Source organism: Mya arenaria, chromosome 13 (genome assembly GCF_026914265.1).
Source record: "Mya arenaria isolate MELC-2E11 chromosome 13, ASM2691426v1".
In the NCBI taxonomy this organism is placed as follows: domain Eukaryota; kingdom Metazoa; phylum Mollusca; class Bivalvia; order Myida; family Myidae; genus Mya; species Mya arenaria.
The window spans coordinates 19,275,680-19,294,140 of NC_069134.1; the positions used below are offsets into that span (position 1 = coordinate 19,275,680).

The 18,461-nt window shown below is 33.8% G+C and overlaps 1 protein-coding gene across 3 annotated transcripts in view; it reads right to left on the reverse strand.

Annotated features, from left to right (window-relative positions):
- LOC128212780 (afadin- and alpha-actinin-binding protein B-like) overlaps positions 1-17,733 on the reverse strand; it is a 39,029-nt gene extending 21,296 nt beyond the window's left edge. For 2 of the 3 annotated variants that reach the window (XM_052918087.1, XM_052918090.1), the window contains exons 1-3: positions 17,599-17,733; positions 5,570-5,711; positions 3,688-3,815 (exon numbers count right to left, since the gene is read on the reverse strand). In XM_052918087.1, coding sequence (XP_052774047.1) covers positions 3,688-3,815; positions 5,570-5,710 — 269 coding nt within the window. In that variant the 5' untranslated portion in view covers position 5,711; positions 17,599-17,733. Of the gene's footprint in view, positions 1-3,687; positions 3,816-5,569; positions 5,712-8,573; positions 8,705-17,598 lie in introns of those variants that run through there. The other variant, XM_052918089.1, reaches the window with a different exon arrangement.
- Positions 17,734-18,461: the final 728 nt, after the last annotated feature.

Here is an 18,461-nt window from a genome sequence, read left to right on the forward strand (position 1 = left end):
GCTTTTTGTTGTTTTTAGTTTAAATGGCGCATGCCTGAAAAATTATTAAATAAACCCAGTCACTGGTCTTACTACATACTAAATTCATTTCAATATCATGAACCATTCTTGAATAATGGCCACGGTTAAGTTTTTTGACAACAAACGATACAAAGGCTACAGCAATACCTTGATTGTATTCTTCGGAAATCAGACAAGCTAAAAAATTTGGTTCTAATGTTTTTCAATATGTTTTCTTTTCCTGGGTAGACAGGATAATGCCCATCCAGCTTTGTCTACAATTTTCCTATCACTGTAACAACAAGATGTCAACATTTATTTTATCCACTACTCTTTCCTGCATTTATAAACTTGAAATATGATAGCATCTTTCCGGAAGAAATAGCAGAATGTGACATGGAAAATTAATGACATTGGATAAATGCAGAAACTGCACTTACGCTGGATTTTTTATTATGACAAATGTAATTTTGCAGGATGCTGACCAAGATGACCCATCTTCACACTGGTCCTATCACGCTCAATTAAAGAAATATTCTGCCTCGAGTTTCTTCAATATTAGTGAAAACAGTTTAATTCATGGAAGCAATGATAAATTTTAAGACAAAAGTTTGCCATATTCACACTGGTCTTAAATATCATATTGACAAATGTTCAGCCCTGTCTCATGAACACTGTCAAACACTGTTGAATTTATGATGCAAATGGTTTAAACATTATATATTTTACAATGATTGTGAAGAAAGCTATGATAGCTTATACTAAGTCACTCTCGTTGACACGATGTTGCGTGAGAGTGTGGTCTTGTGTTGTGGGGGAAACTGAAGAACCCGAAGAAAACCCACTTGTCAAGCTTGGTGACCACTAACCAAACTCTCATGCACCCAAGCGTTTTCTTGACATGCCTAGTTTTTTTACCCATATATTCACATTGGTCTTCAATATCATGCTGCCAAATATCCCGCCCAATTTTCGCCAATCTTTAACCCATTATTTTTTTATGAAAATCCAGCTAAAAAAGAGTTTCAGCTCGGACAACCACATATCACTTAGGATTGAGGTGAAATATATAATATTTCATATCACATTCCGTAAGGTTTGTAATTCACAAATATCCCTTTTCAACCTTAGTTAATATTTATCAAACAACTAGTTCATATATTGTTTATTTCATTCATACCTGAACTTTCATACCTCCAATGAATTATTTGCAGAAAACGAAGTTAACTGATTTGTCATTACGGAAGCCTTAAAAATAAAGTTTCATCTTCATGTTTCCGACAGGCTGAGACAGCATAGGAAGAAATCAAATTAAATTTCACCAAGGTTGATGAAGATACAGTAAAGTTAGAACATTTTTTGGAAACCTTATCATTCCTTATTGAGTGTTCAGACTCATTCCTCTGCTGATGGGATTGGCAGACAGATTCACAGTTAATCATTTAGAAGAGCTCTGACAACCAAAAAACCCATTAAGCAGATTTCAAATGACAATCGGTTCATTAAGTCGGTTAATAAGAAGCTCATGCATGCGCATTCATTTGTCTACTAAAGATGCATTATGCTCTCAACACTTAGAAAGTTAGCATTTGCTAAACAAATTAAGCCAGCTATCTGATGACTTCATTAAGAGTACCAAAAATGAATACCAACTAACTATTACATTACAGGATGCCTTAATAGTGTGAAGAAATTCAATATATATCTTTGATGAACATGAAGCTAAACTGGATGGCAAATAAAAAGGATAAATCTGTGTAATGCTGTTTATTTTATTTTATATAATTTTCTGGAAACAGCAAACCTTCACCTTTGACCAATATATATATGTATATAAAAATATATATATATATATATATATTTATCTCAAATGGTGAAGGTGTGCTGTGTTTTATATGTATATATATATATATATATCACATACCTATCAATTTCCTTTTATATTCAATAGCAAAAATACAGCCAGCTGCACTAAAAAATCTGCATCAGGCTTATGTCCTTTCCTTATCCCGTATTATGCTAGTGTGTGTGTAGAGTGCTACCTTTTCTTGGTGGCAATTTATCTAAACTTTTATTGAATTCAATGACAAGTTAAGTTGAAGAAGTTTTGAAAAAAACAACACACCACTGAATCACTTAAAAGAACCAATTCCAAAAGAATATAATCATAAATGCGATTACCGTAAATGACTGGGTATTAGACGCACTATTTTCCCTCAGAATTTGATTTTAAAAAATGCCTGCGTATAATACCCAGTAACAATTTTTTGAACTTTTTTTCTGAGGTTGATTTCAAGCCGAGAGTTTGTTTAGTTTTATGTAGAAAGGGATGTTACTCGCATCATATTGATCGAGTATATACGGGTTAAAACGGCAGTTGAAGATCGGGATACAGTATATCGTAAGACGTTAAAAATTTTAAACAAAAATGTTTTTTTATTAAAGTTATTCAATATTATTTTGAACTTTATTCTTTTCTTTAGGTGTTGACATTTTGAGAACAAACCTGTTCAATATAAGGTTTATGATATACTGTCCAAAAGAAATCTTACATATTTTCATAAAAGGCACCTTTCAGTGCTATTCAGAAACAAATGGTCACAAACAGTTCTTTTAAGTGCCTTTCCTAACATGAAACGAATTAAAATGAAACACATTTTGCATTATCATTGTATGGTTTTAAAAATAACCATCGCCATTTTCACGAAAAAAATATTTTTCGTCACTGCCAACAATCATGGTGGCCGAAATTGACAGACGTTTTTTGACATATTTTCTATGCGTCCTTTAACCCAAAACATAGATTAAACGTTTTTTTCTCAGTTTTTGCACGGATTTTTTTGTCTGCATCTAATACCCCCTATCGTCTTATACCCAGTCATTTACGGTAATGAAGTCATTTCCCGAGTGGAAAATCACGGAAATAATGTAAAAGCTAAATGCAGTTTCCCTGCTTCAGTGCTTTAAAATGTTGAATAAATCAGTCTCAACAATGCAATGGATATAAATTTACACACAGAACAAAATATTAAAAAATGTCCAGTTATAATATTTTCTATAGCTTATCATATTGCAGAGTTTGCTTGACCCATCTTACTTACCAGTAAATTAAGGTAAAGTTTGTGTGGGTTTATTAAAAAAAACTTCCTAAATTTACATATGAAAATGGGTTTTCAGTCTAGTAAAACCTATGTCTGAATTACTATTCAAGACCTGCATAATATACCTGCGTGCCGAGGCACTTAATATTTATTTTTTTTGTCATTTTTTCATCGAAATTATCCTCAATAATGGCTGCATGTTGTGCCAATTTGTTAAGAAACGTCTGCACAGAATAAATTGATGACTGCGATAGAATGGAAAATTCATTTTAATACTAGAACACAAGTTTCAATGACCTTTTTGGTCTCATCTGGAGGTTCATCGGCCTTAGTAGGTCTTAAGATATATTTGAGAGCCAAAAAAAATCTACTAATGCTCATCTCAATAAATGGCTCACTAATCCTGCATTTAAAGGCAGAAAAAACAATGGCAAGTTACTGTTCTAGGCAATTTAACTTCCAAGAATCTCACACAAAAGCAGATATCAAAAGTGCATTGTGTATTGCTATCATGTGCTCAGATGATAATCTATTGATGATATTTTATTCTATCACTGGTCCCCCTGATTACTATTCTACTGCTCACCTGTTCTCCAAATCTTCTTTGATCCTGTTTGACCTTTGGTAGAGCCTGACTACCTCCTCAAGCCGGTCAATAAGGGAGGCGGTCACTTCATCCCTGGACACCGGCTCCAAACCTAGCCCCGTGAGCTCCTGGAAACCAAACCAAAAGTAATATCCTGTCAGTCACGGAGTAAGCAGGTTTGCCCCTTACTGGTTGGCATGGTTATATTCTACTGTTTGGCTAGGTTATATACTACTTCTATAGCAGTTGTGTCCCTTTCTGGATCCACATTTATGTTTTACTAGGTCTATAATTATGTCCCTTATTGAGTTAGAAGAGTAATGTTGATAACTGGTCAGAAAAGTAATGTCCTTAAAATACTGGTTTAGTAGAGTTATGTTCCTTACAGTCACTGGCTTAGTAGTAATGTCCATTACTGGACTAGGTAAGCGGAGACATGTCCATTGCTGGGTCAGCTTATTTATTCTTAAATATTGGGTCAGTAAAGTTATGTAGCTTACTTGGTCAGCATAGTTTTTTCCTCAAAATAATGGGTCAGTAAAGTTATGTAGCTTACTTGGTCAGTATAGTTTTATCCAGCAGCGTCATGTCTTTATGTTTTTATGAAGTATGTGGAACTAGCTACTGAAAAGGCGGGCTCATTACCTCACATCTTTTAGAAATCAAAACTTTATAAGGGCGGAGAATAGTTGTCTAAAATTGCCTTACCAAAACTGGTTTGGTCACATAATGAAGTGTAATTCCTAAGGGATATTGTACTTTTCAAAGGAAACATTTAAATGGATTGTTTTCTCATATTTTGAAAGGTAGTTGAGAAACACTAAAAACATGTTTTCTGCACATAACAAATACAGGTTTTTTGTCAATTCAAAAAAGGAAATATGAGGTTTTACCCTGGATGGCCATATCCCACAGGTTAATATTCTATCTAATTTTTAAACAAATCCATGTCATTCTCATGAATACCGGTATTCAGATAAAGGTGTTTTTCTGATAAGATTGTGACATGCTCAGTTGGGGGATAAATGTGCATGTTGGAAAGGCATTATATTCAATGTATGGAGTTAATATTGTGTTTGCATGAATGTTTGTTGTCACCCTCATGTATATGCGGCTGCCAAAATAAGCTTGTCTCGTCAGCACAAAAGGAGTTGCTTGTTTTTGGTAAGGGTGTGTTGGAACAAGTATTTCTAGTCTGAGATTATGAACTATTCCACAGATAAATGAATTTTCATTGTGCTTCAAATTGGGACTAAAATACCATTTTTTTTACTTTTTAGTACCATTTTAGATAAAGCAATTTAGATTTTCTTTAATAAGCACTGCATCTGCTACCGAGTAATTGAAATTATACACAAGCTCAAAGTAACTGTTTTCTTTAGATTTCAAGGACAACATTCAACAAATATAACAGGGTAGAAAATTATCTGTATGCTAATAATTGCAATAATTGCAATAACTCCACCAACTTGTAACGGTTTTTATTGGAATTATTGCGCTGACAAAAACAAAGACAACACTTTCCAATATGGTACTTCATATGTCAAACTGATGGCCATAAAAATGCTGTACTCTCTGGATAAATTCTAGGTATGGCTAAAATGGGTCCAGTAAATATATCAAGCTACAATTACCAAGTTGTTGAAAAATGGTGATCTTTTGAAACATTGTCACACCTTTTTTCATAAACATTCATCCTGAGGCCAGCTGAGTTTAGTTGGTCACAAGATGGTTTAACTAATCTGGACAAAGGAACGCTTCTTTCTACCACAGCGTAAGAAAGCATTCTTACAGATTGAACATTTTGCACATGACAAGTTATGGGTTCTAATGACTTGTTTTAATATATGATATAACAAAGCTACACATAAGTGACACCCACCTGGTTGAGAACAGTTATACTCTCGTCCTCTGTGTAGCCATTCATCTTATGTAGACTGTGTGAAAAGGCAGCCTCACGGTTGCCATAGTGACCAAATGAGGACAGGAAGTCTGTCGTCCCGGGCAGGCCCCAGTCCACCATCCTGTAAGCAGATGTACAGAACCCATTACCTTCACAATAGTGAGGAAAGTAATTCGGTATTTTAATCAACATCTACTTTCCATTCCAGTCAGAGCCCCAAATAAACAATGTTATCTGCCCCAGATGAAAACATGTGATCTGCCCCCAGATAAAACATGTGATCTGCCCAAGATGAAGCCTCATATGGAGCATGTGATCTGCCCAAGATGAAGCATGTTATCGGCCCCAGATGAAGCATGTTATCGGCCCCAGATGAAGCATGTTATCTGCCCCAGATGAAGCCTCATATGAAGCATGTTATCTGCCCTAGATAGGGTTTTATCAACTTCATATGAAGCATGTTATCTACCCTAGATAGGATGTTATCTTCCCCATATGAAGCATGTGATCAGCCCCTGATAAAGTATGTTATCTACCCCTAATAAAGCATGTTATCTACCCCAGATAAAGCATCTTATCTACCCCAGATAAAGCATGTAATCTGCCCTAGATAGGGTGTTATTATAATCTTCCCCATATGAAGCATGTTATCTACTCAAGATAAAGCATTTGATCTGCCCCTGATAAAGCGTGTTATCTGCCCCAGATAAAGCATGTTATCTGCCCCAGATAAAGTGTGGTATATACCCCAGATAAAGCATGTTATCTACCAGAGATAAAGCATGTTATCTGCCCCACATGAAGCATGTTATTTCCCCCAGATAAAGCATGTTATCTACCAGAGATAAAGCATGTTATCTGCCCCACATGAAGCATGTTATCTGCCCAAGATGAAGCATGTTATCTGCTCAAGATAAAGCATGTTATCTGCCCAAGATGAAACATGCTATCTGCCCGAAATGAAGCATGTTATCTGCCCCGGATGAAGCATGTTATCTGCCCAAGATGAAGCATGTTATCTGCCCAAGATGAAGCATGCTATCTGCCCGAAATGAAGCATGTTATCTGCCCCGGATGAAGCATGTTATCTGCCCAAGATGAAGCATGTTATCTGCCCAAGTTGAAGCATGGTATCAGCCCCACATGAAACATGTTATTTACCCCAGATACAGTGTGTTATCTGCCCCAGATAATGACTAAAAATGTTCGAAATACTAAATGTGTCAAGGAATATAACTCACAATTGTTCCCATCTTACATTACCGGTAAGTGTATAGCAGAATATCCCATACGTCATACAATATCTTAGACAAAAAGCAGTGCATCTGAGTGCTTTTGACATACATTTATTTGAGTGCAATGGTTAACAGTTCATAGAATTAAGTCCTTTAAAGGCTGTGAGACATTGTCAAATACCATTCCTCTTATATTTCTGCTTCGACCCTTACATAACTGTTGCAAATAAATAATTAACCAACTAACTTGCATGAACAAATGGGAATTGTAAACCAATTATTTCTTCAATTTTCCACAGAAAGCAAACACAAACAAAACCAAATGAACATGGAGCCTCAACCTTCGAGTCAACTAGAGAATAGAACAATAATATCATGTGAACTATAATTAAGATGGATTGACTAAGATTTTAAACAATACTAAATTACAGTAAGAAAAATTATTTTGCAACAAAAGGAGTTATAAGGACTGCATTGTTGAGAAGAAAGTTGCCTTTCATTAACGCTTCTGATTTTATAAGTGGCATTAGCATTACTGTAATTGACCTTAAAACTTTCACATTTTTAAACATGGTATTTCTTTATTGTCTATAAAATAAACACAGAATATGATATTGTCAATATTTGCAGTGGTGATAACTTGTTACAATGATTTACAATAATGTCTGACCTAAGTTTACTTTATATTGACATAAAACTTCATATACATCCAGCTAATGCCTCATTTGAAATTGAATTTGAAAGAAAATGAAGATTATCAAGCTCTTTGATGTTTGTATCTACTTATATTATTGCTGATAGTCCACAGATTAAAATTATTCATTTTGTATATACTATACTTGTACAGCATTGACAGGTAGAAATTTTGGACCCGGCTACTCAATTTTCCTGTTGGTACCCGTATGTATTTTTCACGCCGCAGAATGCATACAACATGTTTTCTTCCCTTATTTAAAGCACGGCAAATGTTACTATTTCTTCTACCATAAAAACAAATACAGTTTGGAAGCTTTTTGTCAAATCCTGAACTCCCACACAAAAGTTAAGTATGAAAAAGCATAGCCTTTCATTCATTTCTACCAGCAACAGGCACATGTAAAAACACATAAAAAGCAACAAACATTAGATGGTGTTGCTTCATTGGTCAGGTACCCGGTACTAAATTTGTACCCGTATACCTGCCAAAACCTACCCTGCCCACAGGTTACCAATACATGCCCTGTATACTGGTTTCAAGAAAAGATGTGAAAATATCACTATAAATTATTTTGTTCTTATACTTCTATATATTAAAGTAGGCTACATGCAATGATTACCATTTTATGATTTAGATATAACCAAACCAATTATGCTGATCATAGAAATACTTTTCTTTTTTATGACATGTAAAATATCCCTAAAAATGTCCTTCACCCATAAGTGTGACCTTAACCTTGATGGTATGTTAATTAAATTTGTGCCCTGCCTCACTCCACTTCATGTGGTAAACAACTTTACCAAGAATTTCTAAAATCCTTCAATTGCCTTAGGATTTAAAATCAGTCACGAAAATTGCTACCTGACCACCATTGAGCAATAAGAAAGTTTTGAAGCCATGTCATAAAGATTTTAACATGCAGTATATAAGAACAACAGTATCATGAAATAATAAAGTTAAAGTTGTTACTCAAAATCATGTAATTTAAAAATTATGGTTGTTATTATTAAAACAGAAACAAATCCAACATTAAGTAAGCCAAACAAATTACCATAATCAAATCCACAAATGTTATAGTCTGTCAAAGAACTGCAGTATGTATCAATAATGATTTATGATGAAATATTCATGAACTTCACACAACTCCCGATCATATCACTTTATTTTTGTAAAACATCTTTAGTAATGGTCGATCTGTTGATTAGTGACAAGCTGTTGAGTTGTTCCCAGGTGGTATTGATTTGTAACGATTTGTCCCGTGTCACCGATGTCCCACCAGTACAATGATAAGTACAATGATAATGAGCAGCAGTTCAGTATTTTAAAAGAACATTCTTTTAGATTGATCATGGTACGCCCTGGTTAATGAGGGTACCGTGTTACAGGTCTGTTTATGTATATGCTGATGAAAAAACTTCAGACATTATTAAACAAATTCAGTAAATTTAATTTTTTTTCTTTCATAGAAGAGTTTAAGCATCATTAAACTTGCAAAACATGCAATTTTCCATACTGCCATTAGTATCAATCTTATTTATTATCATCTTATGGTCTGATGGGAATGTACCTATAAAAGTGACACTCATAATTTAAAATCAATACATGTCTACACATCTATTAGAAACACAAATTTTTGGTGACAAAGCTTTTACTATATTTACTAAATAATGCATTTATAGAAAATATTAATTACTGATAACAGAATTGTAACCGTGTATTTTAAAGCTTAAAACGCAAAAAAATATTAAATGATTGGTGAGTGCTAAAAGATTTAAGGCTATCAACTATTGTCTCATAAGGTAGAAAAACCGTGTTTTCTGCACCTTTCTTTTAAATTCAACTCAGTTTCCTTCATAAGAACCATTGTTTTCGACATTTATTAATCCTTTTTGATATATTAAAACAATAAATTGTTTGTGGTAAATCTTATTTGGGAGTAAGAGTGCATCTTTAAGATGTCTCGCAAGCTTGTTTCCACCAGTACTGGTTTGACGTCACAATAACAAGCTCTTGTTGTCTGGGGGACATCGACCATGACAGACCCAGTGACAACTCCAGATATTTTATTTCCTAACAAAAGTCTCACAGGGGCACTATCCAAGTTCATAAACAAAACCCTGAATAAAACAGAATGAATTCCCTAAAAATCACACACCTTTAGTATCCTTGCAATTGCGGTGCCATTGTGCTAGTTTCCCAATTCTTCATCATTTCCTTCATTATTTTCTGCATGTCATTGGTTCAAATCCTATTCAGACTTTTCTCAATGATTCGTTCACTACATGTACATAAAAAATTGTTTAAATATATATAACAAGAGCTGACACAGCAACAGCATGCTGTAGTAGTTGTACCACTAAGTGTAGTTTACCACTTTTAACAAGAATTTTGAAAGTTGAATTATAACAAGAGCTGTCGTAAGACAGCGCGCTCGACTTCGCCGCTTTGACTTAGAAGTGAATACAATAACAATGTAATATTACCAAGTTTGGTCTGTTTATGTCAAACATAACTAAAATTATTGAACTTTGATGCTGCCCTCCCACCACCCGAAAAATGACGCAAGTCATTCAAATAACTTGATTTCCCATTATGAAAATGTGGTAAAGATTATACAAATATGCCTTTCAAATGAAATAAAAAAAAAAAAATTCAAGGGCCATATATATATAGTATAGCCCTCCTTGTTTTCCCTTGGTAAAAAACTGGTTAAGATTCAATGTAAAAAGGTGCCTGTCAAAAGAAATTAAAATATATATATATTCAAGGGACATAATTTGTATTTAGGGTTAAAATGGAGCTATGTTTCTTGTTGTAAGATGGTCGTAAATAATTTTTGAATTTTATTAAATGCATTGAATGAAAGGTATAGAAGTATTTTTATTAAAATCCCAACTTGCCCTTAACTTTTACTTGCCTAAAACTTTAACCTAAGTCAATCAGGGGGCATAACTTGTATTAAGGATATGGAGTTATGTAACCTCATTGGGTGATGGTCCTGAACAATTGTGTGAAGTATTAAGTCAATTGAATGAAGGGTATAGAAGTTATAAATAAATATCCCAACCTGCCCTAAAACTTTAACCTAAGTTCCATAGTCAATCAGGGGCCATAATTTGTGTAAAAGATAATATGGAGTTATCTAACCTCATTATGTGATGGCTCTGAACAGCTGTGTGAAGTATTAAGTCAATTGAATGAATGGTATTGGAGTTTTAAGTGAAAATCCCAACTTGCCCTAAAACTTTAACCTGCCCTTAAACTTTAACCTAAGTCAATCAGGGGCCATAACTTGTATAAAGGATAATATGGAGTTATGTAACCTCATTGTGTGATGGTCCTGAACTACTGTGTGAAGTATCAAGTCAATTGAACAAAGGGTATAGAAGTTATTTATAAATATCCCAACCTGCCCTAAAACTTTAACCTAAGTTTCATAGTCAATCAGGGGCCATAATCTGTGTAAAGAATAATATGGAGTTATCTAACCTTATCATGTGATGGCCCTGAACAACTGTGTGAAGTATTAACTCAATTGAATGAAAGGTATTGGACTTATAAGTGAAAATCCCAACTTGCCATAAAACTTTAACTGGACGCCGACGCTGGGGCGAGTAGTATAGCCCACCTATTCTTTGAATAGTCGAGCTAAAAATTATTAATGCATTACATGCAAGATAACTATCTGACTTGATTAGTTAAGAAGGTTGGATGGTTGGGAGCTCTTGTTTAAAGTGTCAATGCAAAACATCAGTTGCTGATCTATTGACTTGTGTATGCTTACACTTACCCTCAATAACCATTTGCGATTTTCAATTCACGGAGTTCGGCCAAATCATAACTCACTATAAGTCACAACACAATGACAGAAATCTGAAGATTAAAATATGCAAATATTCAAATTATAAATAATGAGACAAAAACTATAAAAATTTAAAAATTTGAACACCTTTCTCCATTAAAAGAAGATCACCAAAGCAACAACCCCTCTTAAGGATGTACATAGGGCAATTGAAAAAATCAGTGAAATCGAAATCGACGATGGTTTGAGGCTGAACTTTGAAGACATGTCCCTGTTGGAAACATCAACTGCAGTTCAAATAGAACCATGTTTCGTGATTAAGGCCAATACCTTTGAGAAAACGGACATTGAAACAATTCAAGATATAATCCAGAACATTCCATCTGTGTGAGTTTATCTTAAATCAGAAAATCAAATTGAAATGTATGTCAAATTCACAACCCTTTTAGCGGAGAGAAAGTTGCCATTGTTTAATAAAATTTGCATATTAACTGTTTGTTGATGTTGTTGAATGGTAGAAAGCACTTGAGATATGCGTTATTCTGATGATGTGAAGCGATTTTGGTGGATAGCGCTTAGACTTTTTTAAGAGGAAATTTCTCAGGTTCATGTCTGGATGGAAAACCTGAAGATTCTAACTTTAACTTTGCAGTGCCATCCAGACAGTGTCTTGAAGAATCATATCTTGATAAAAATAAATAAAAGAGAGTCGTCCCGGTGTGTTTGAACATATGATAAAGTTAATCCATGAAGATGATACTGACCAATTGAAGACATTTAAATTGTGTGTAGATGGTAAGAAGAATAACATAGAAAGACAAAGCAAACAGTATGGCGATGTTGATTTATGGGGTAATGAAGGACCACCAACAATGTACACAACAACACTGACATTGACACAGTACGATCCGCACAAGACTGATCTATTTTTAGAAAACACTTACACAGGTCATTATTATTCAGTTTAGCTGATATAAAACCAATTGAGAACGCAACCTGATCGTTTTAATATTCGAAATCATGCAGAAAAAATTGCAATAAGGCCACACCAAATTAATGTTAAGTTCCTCGGATTTTTGCCAAAAAAATTGGAGCGAGCGAGCGAAAATAAATAAAAAAATTGTAGGCAGCGTAGAGCGAAAAATATATTTTTCCTTATATTCAATATAAATAAGAAAGATTGTTCAAAATAATTGCCCTTAAACCCATTTTAATGCCATCTTGAACTGAACCTCTAATGGACATTGGGAAAATGTCGGAATACATACTATTTATTCATACATGTTTAGTACAAACATTATATGGATAAATCATAATAATAAATAACCTTGCTTTTAGTTAAAAGTTTGAAACGACTTATATAAATCTACCTGAATCAGTTTAACATCATATGCAACTGTATTTAGACATAACTTAGTATTGATTTTGGATTTGTAAAAAATGATCACTTACACAGGCATCATCAAACATCAGACTCCATATAACATAGACTAAATTTTGTTTTCATTATCACAGGAAATGCAATGACATGTGCTTATTAAAACAAAAAGAACAAGGGTATTTTTCAGAGTACTTTTTTTAATAATTAGATGTTTTTATGCACCAGCCTCTCAAAACCCCGGTAAAATACCCGACCTGCAGGGACACACTGCTGGTAAAATCCCTGCTAAATGGCCCCGCAACCCCGAATACCTATGTGAGGCCCATTCCCGACTATTTTCAATATGAAGACAAAACCACATTCACTAGGCACTGTGGGGCCACCTGAAATGTAAAAACACAGCCCATTGCCTCTGCTGTCCCCGGAATACCCCTGGAACAAGGGCGAGGGGTGGGCGGGGCAGTGGTTACAATTGACAAGTGCATTACAATCCCGGATTATGCTGCAAATAAAAACAAAAAATAAGGTGATAAACTTAGGCTTACTTATGTTGAGGTATATACAGACCAGTGTTTATATCGCTATTTGTGAAAAGATATTTGTTCAAAACTGTTGTTTTATCAGAATTTGATAAAAAATGAGCTTGATACATCAATTTGGACCAAACAATGACTCATGTTCCAGTTAAGTTGACCTGTCATCTTCAGCATCGTCGTAACGAGGTAAAATTTTGGTCCCTTGTATTATGACTTGAATAACATAGTACTAAGTTGATCATTCCGATTTCCATTCAAAACGAGTCACTAATTACACAATATAATCGTTTGTATACCAGTCTCAGATACACATGCTTTATTGCATAATGATTGCTTTGAATAAAGAATCTTTAGTGCATGAGATGATCAACAATGACTTCAAGCATGCTCAAAACATATTTATTGTCAAAAATAAGATTTAATTTCCAAACTTCGAGCCACATTGTTTATACCGGAAGCCGCCATTTTGATTGAATTTATTGAAACCCATGCTAAACCGATCGATATACAGTATAAAAACACTACGCATCGGTAACTTCCCTTTACAAAAACACTAAAACTAGCGTAGAAAAATTATACTTGATTATTTTTAGCCTTTTAATAAATTATTACCTGAAAAAAATCTGCTTGGCAATCAAAATGGAGGTGCGGGCGTACAAAAAAAATAAAATATTTTTTTTACATTTTCAAAAAAATAGGAGCGGTAAATCCGTGGAACGAAATATCAATTTGGTGTGGCCTAAAGGGTACATAAAGTTCACTATAATCATACACATGATTTGTTGTGTTCTAGCATTATATGATACAGTACGATAGTCATTTGTGTGTAATTTAGAATGAATTTTCATGTTGCAAAACTAATTCATGACAAAAAAACTTAGACTGTGTGAAAGTGCAAATTCATAACCTAATGTTAAGCGCATAAAAAGTAACCAAAAATGATTTTAACAACATTTCTTTGCAAGTTTTAAAATGAGGTCTCAAAATGTGCCCTCTCTTCGGTGAGAAATGGCTTATTTATTACTTTGTTTAACGTTTACAATGCAAAATAACTTACACAACACGCTTCATTTACTGTTGAATATTATCTACTGAATGAGTACCATCTTATTGGTATGAAAAGATAAACAGTAATACCTTTTTCGAAAGTCGTGTAAAGTGTAAATGTATTGGCCATAGAAATCACCTCTCAATATCTGGATGCATTCAGTCTCCTTTATACACTGTGAAATAGAGTTATCTTGCTTGATTAATTAAGGAGCTTTGATGGATAGGAACACTTGTTTAATGTTTCTTTGCAACATATTGACTTAAATGAGCTTACATGCAAATCAAAATTTTAAAATTGAATAATTAAAGGTAATAAATTTGCTTTAGGTGCAAAATAGAGTTATCAAACATGAATAATTAAGTTGGATGGTTGAGAACAATTGCATAAAGTTTCATTATAATATATCAAAAATTGCTCAGATATAATCATTGACTTATGTGTGCTGACATGCCAAACCTAAACCAGGATTTCAAAGCCGAATAGATAAGGGCCATTTTTTGCATTACATGCAAGATAGAGTTATCTTACTTCATAAAGTTGGTTGGATTAGTGGGAACATATGTGTAATGTTTCAAAGATATATATGGTGTCTTTGCTGAGACAATGACTTAGATGTGCTTACATGCAAAACCTTAACCAAGGTGTATAGCCAACGCCAGGGTGAGTAGTATAGCTCTCATATTTTTTTAGTAGTTGAGCCAAAAACAATTTTGAAAAAGGAAAGCCTTAATGGGAATCTATAACACAATAGTATGACATGTCACAAGGCTTTACTCACATTCTTTAGCAGGTGCCAGAATTTGGATCATTCCCAATAGAAACAACAGGGCCATTCCCTTATTTGCTCACCTTAGAATGTGGCATTTGATTTTTGATGCAATGCATTATGATAGCTATTTGAATGCATTGAGTGTTTAACATATGATGATACATATTAAGGGTTTGTTTATGTCAATGTGAGTTGAAAAGCCATGTAGGTAACCATTTACCATTTTGCATAATAACCTAGTATTACCAGATCAATGCTATCACTGATGTTGGTTTTATGAATTATAATTGTAACTTGTGACCATCAGATCATGATATACAGTTATCAGTGGATTCTTATTAAGTACAATGTAAGTGGTCGATAAGCCCAACCCCAGGGACATAATTTGAACAATCTTGGTAAAGGACCACTACTTGAGGCTGCACACCAAATATCAAGAGTCTGGACCTTGCAGTTTCAGAGAAGATTTCTAAACTTTTCCACTATACAAGCATATAGAAAATTTGTGACTGGGGCAGGGTCAAATTTTACCATAGGTCATAACTTGAACAATGTTTGTAAAGGTCCACTTCATGATGCAACATAATTAATACCACAGGAAGACAAGCAGATTTGCAAAGTTATAAATTGTTGATGACAGACTCTGGACACCGGACATAGGGTGATCACATTAGCTGACTTTGAGCGTGCTCAGATGTTATAGTTCCTTTCTGCCATAATTTATTTAATTATTAAATTAGTTTCTTTCCTAATTAAAGGAATTACTTTGTGGTAAGCTGTTATTAAAACAAGTTTATTACCACCAAAATCTATTCATTGGCACCACAACATTCACAAAATTGAACCTGAAACACAAGATTTATTTCTTTAGGCCTTAGCTTGCAATGTGACTTTGTCATTGAACTGGCAAACCTTCATTTTGTACAATGGCACTGCATTAAAAACATTGAGCTTGGTCAGTGATAAATGGGTATTTACACAATGATTTTGGGGATATTTATTCCACAAGAAATAAGACTTTGAAAAAATCATGTCAGATAAATGAGAAAATTGAAAATTTTCATGTTTCTACCCATTTTCCATGTCCATTACCGGTCTAATGTTTAAGAGCTTGCCATGTGTAGAGCTGTGTAAATGATGGGAAAAGAGAATGACAGCAATATATTGCAATATTTCAGGTAAATATTGCAATTCACTTTAGAAAGAGATGACCTTGATGAAAATGCTAAACAGCATTAACGGCTGTATTATTTGATGATATTTTTTTTTCAAATGGACCTCAGTTACCGGTATATAATATGAATTAAGTTATCAATCATGAAAAATAGAAATGATTTAGTAGTGTCTCACTAACAAAAGTTTATTTTACAGCTCATATCCAATTCCTTACTTGGTAATAGAGGCCTTAGAACCTTTAACCAAAATTACACAAGTTCCTAGATTCCAACTCTATAAACTGATAAAACAGTTTATTTCAATATTTTGCATAATATGGAATTGCGTTTTTTCATGATATAGGCTATAGAGTTCACTCAAAAAAACAATGAATCCAAGTAAATATTGTAGATTGCTTCAATTTCACAAATTTCTTTTATTTATTTTTTAATTGGTCAATTTTGCAGGGCAATGAAAGCAACAGTAAATTGAATTAACTGTTGTTTTTTTTTTCGTAATTTGAGGTTAATCATTGCCCAACTTCATTTTAAGAATATCAGTGGTCGAAATTAACAAGCCCACAAGCCCTGATAAAATATTTTTCGGGCTTGCTCAAATTCTGAAGTTTATATAGCAGGGCTTGTTAAAGAATTTGATGCCAAGCAAAAGTATAAGACTTCGGGCTTGTTCATCCGAAAGTCTAATTTTAATGACTGGAATATGGAAGTAAATACAATAGCTGTTGTTTTGCTATTGAAGTTATGTATTTAGTACTGATTAGATAAATGTTTTTTTTCTTTAATATTCTAGCAATATTATCAAAACTGGTATTGCCATCTAATAAAAAAATTATAGTGGGATGCAAGGGGGGGGGGGGGGCATAATATGCAATTGCTATTTCTACCATGCTTTTCTTTGCGCCATGAATTTGTCAAAATACTTGTACATGGATGAGTTTTTTAACCTTTTTTATATGATAATTCCTTCCTTAGGGGTAAGAAAAAACCTGTATTGAATGTCTTTTATTTTAGATATGTCTTTAATAAATCTGCAAATCATTTTGGCATTGCGATGTCTTTTCCGCCTTTAATTACTTATTTCTGGGGCAATATTGATGATATGAGTGCTATTGTTAATGAATTTGAAGGACGTTTCCAAAGATGTATAGAATATCATTTTTGTTTTCAATATTTTAAAATGACACTTTTAATAAATTATTGCTATAGTGTAAAGTTTTGAAAAATCGTATTTTAATCAAATAGAGACGAAATCTTCAGATCTTCTTTGAAACAACTTAAACCAGTTCTAACATAGAACCCACGATGACATGACTAAATTTACTGATAAAAATCCATGTTTTATGAGTGGTTAGTAATAAATACCTGGCAGGTGTTCGTTCAAAGTTCGCAAAGCGTCATTAGAAACTTTCAAACCCACCTATACGAATGTATACAACACTGTACGGGGAAATTATTTAGATAGTTTTAATAATGGTCATATGTAAACTAAAATTGTTATAAATTCATATGTGATGACTGTAATTTCTAAGGCCTTATTTTCGATGTTGTCGCCAAAAAAATCAAACAAACATTTTCGTATTTGTTCAAGGTTACATTCTACTATTTATTTACTCGGTTGGTTACGAATGTGATGAGATTATGGCTTTGCATGCTTCTAGTGAGCCCTTGTGTGTGGCCCTTCCAAGAATGATATACTAGCAAAATTGACCGACTACTGGACATTTTACAATATAAATATTCCAATGTAAAACTTTTGCTTTATATTTTTCAAATAATTAGATAGAGTTTACTTTTGAGATTATGTATACATGCTTTTAAGCATTGGTCGACGATCGTGATACATAAGTACGATCCAATCAATCTCAAATTGTTGCATTTTCCAGACATTTTACCATTTTAAATAAAAAGTAAACCTTTAGGTGGGAGCAACGGTAAGAGGTAAGGATTTAGTAGATATAACCCATATAAATATCATAATCTTGCGTTGTAACATAAGACTTGACTAAGTCGATTTCCACTGAGAACACCGTTTTCACTCTTTGCCCAATTAAATGTGAAATGTTAAAGAAATCAAACCAAAGCAGTAATGCATGAACCTGCACTTGCATTGACAAGCGTGGATGTCCACATGCTTAAATGAAAACCGCGTAGCAAATATCAAACGGTATTTTAGAAATAATGCTCCAGTCAATTGTAACCAGGCCCCCAGGTCCGGTGGTATACCG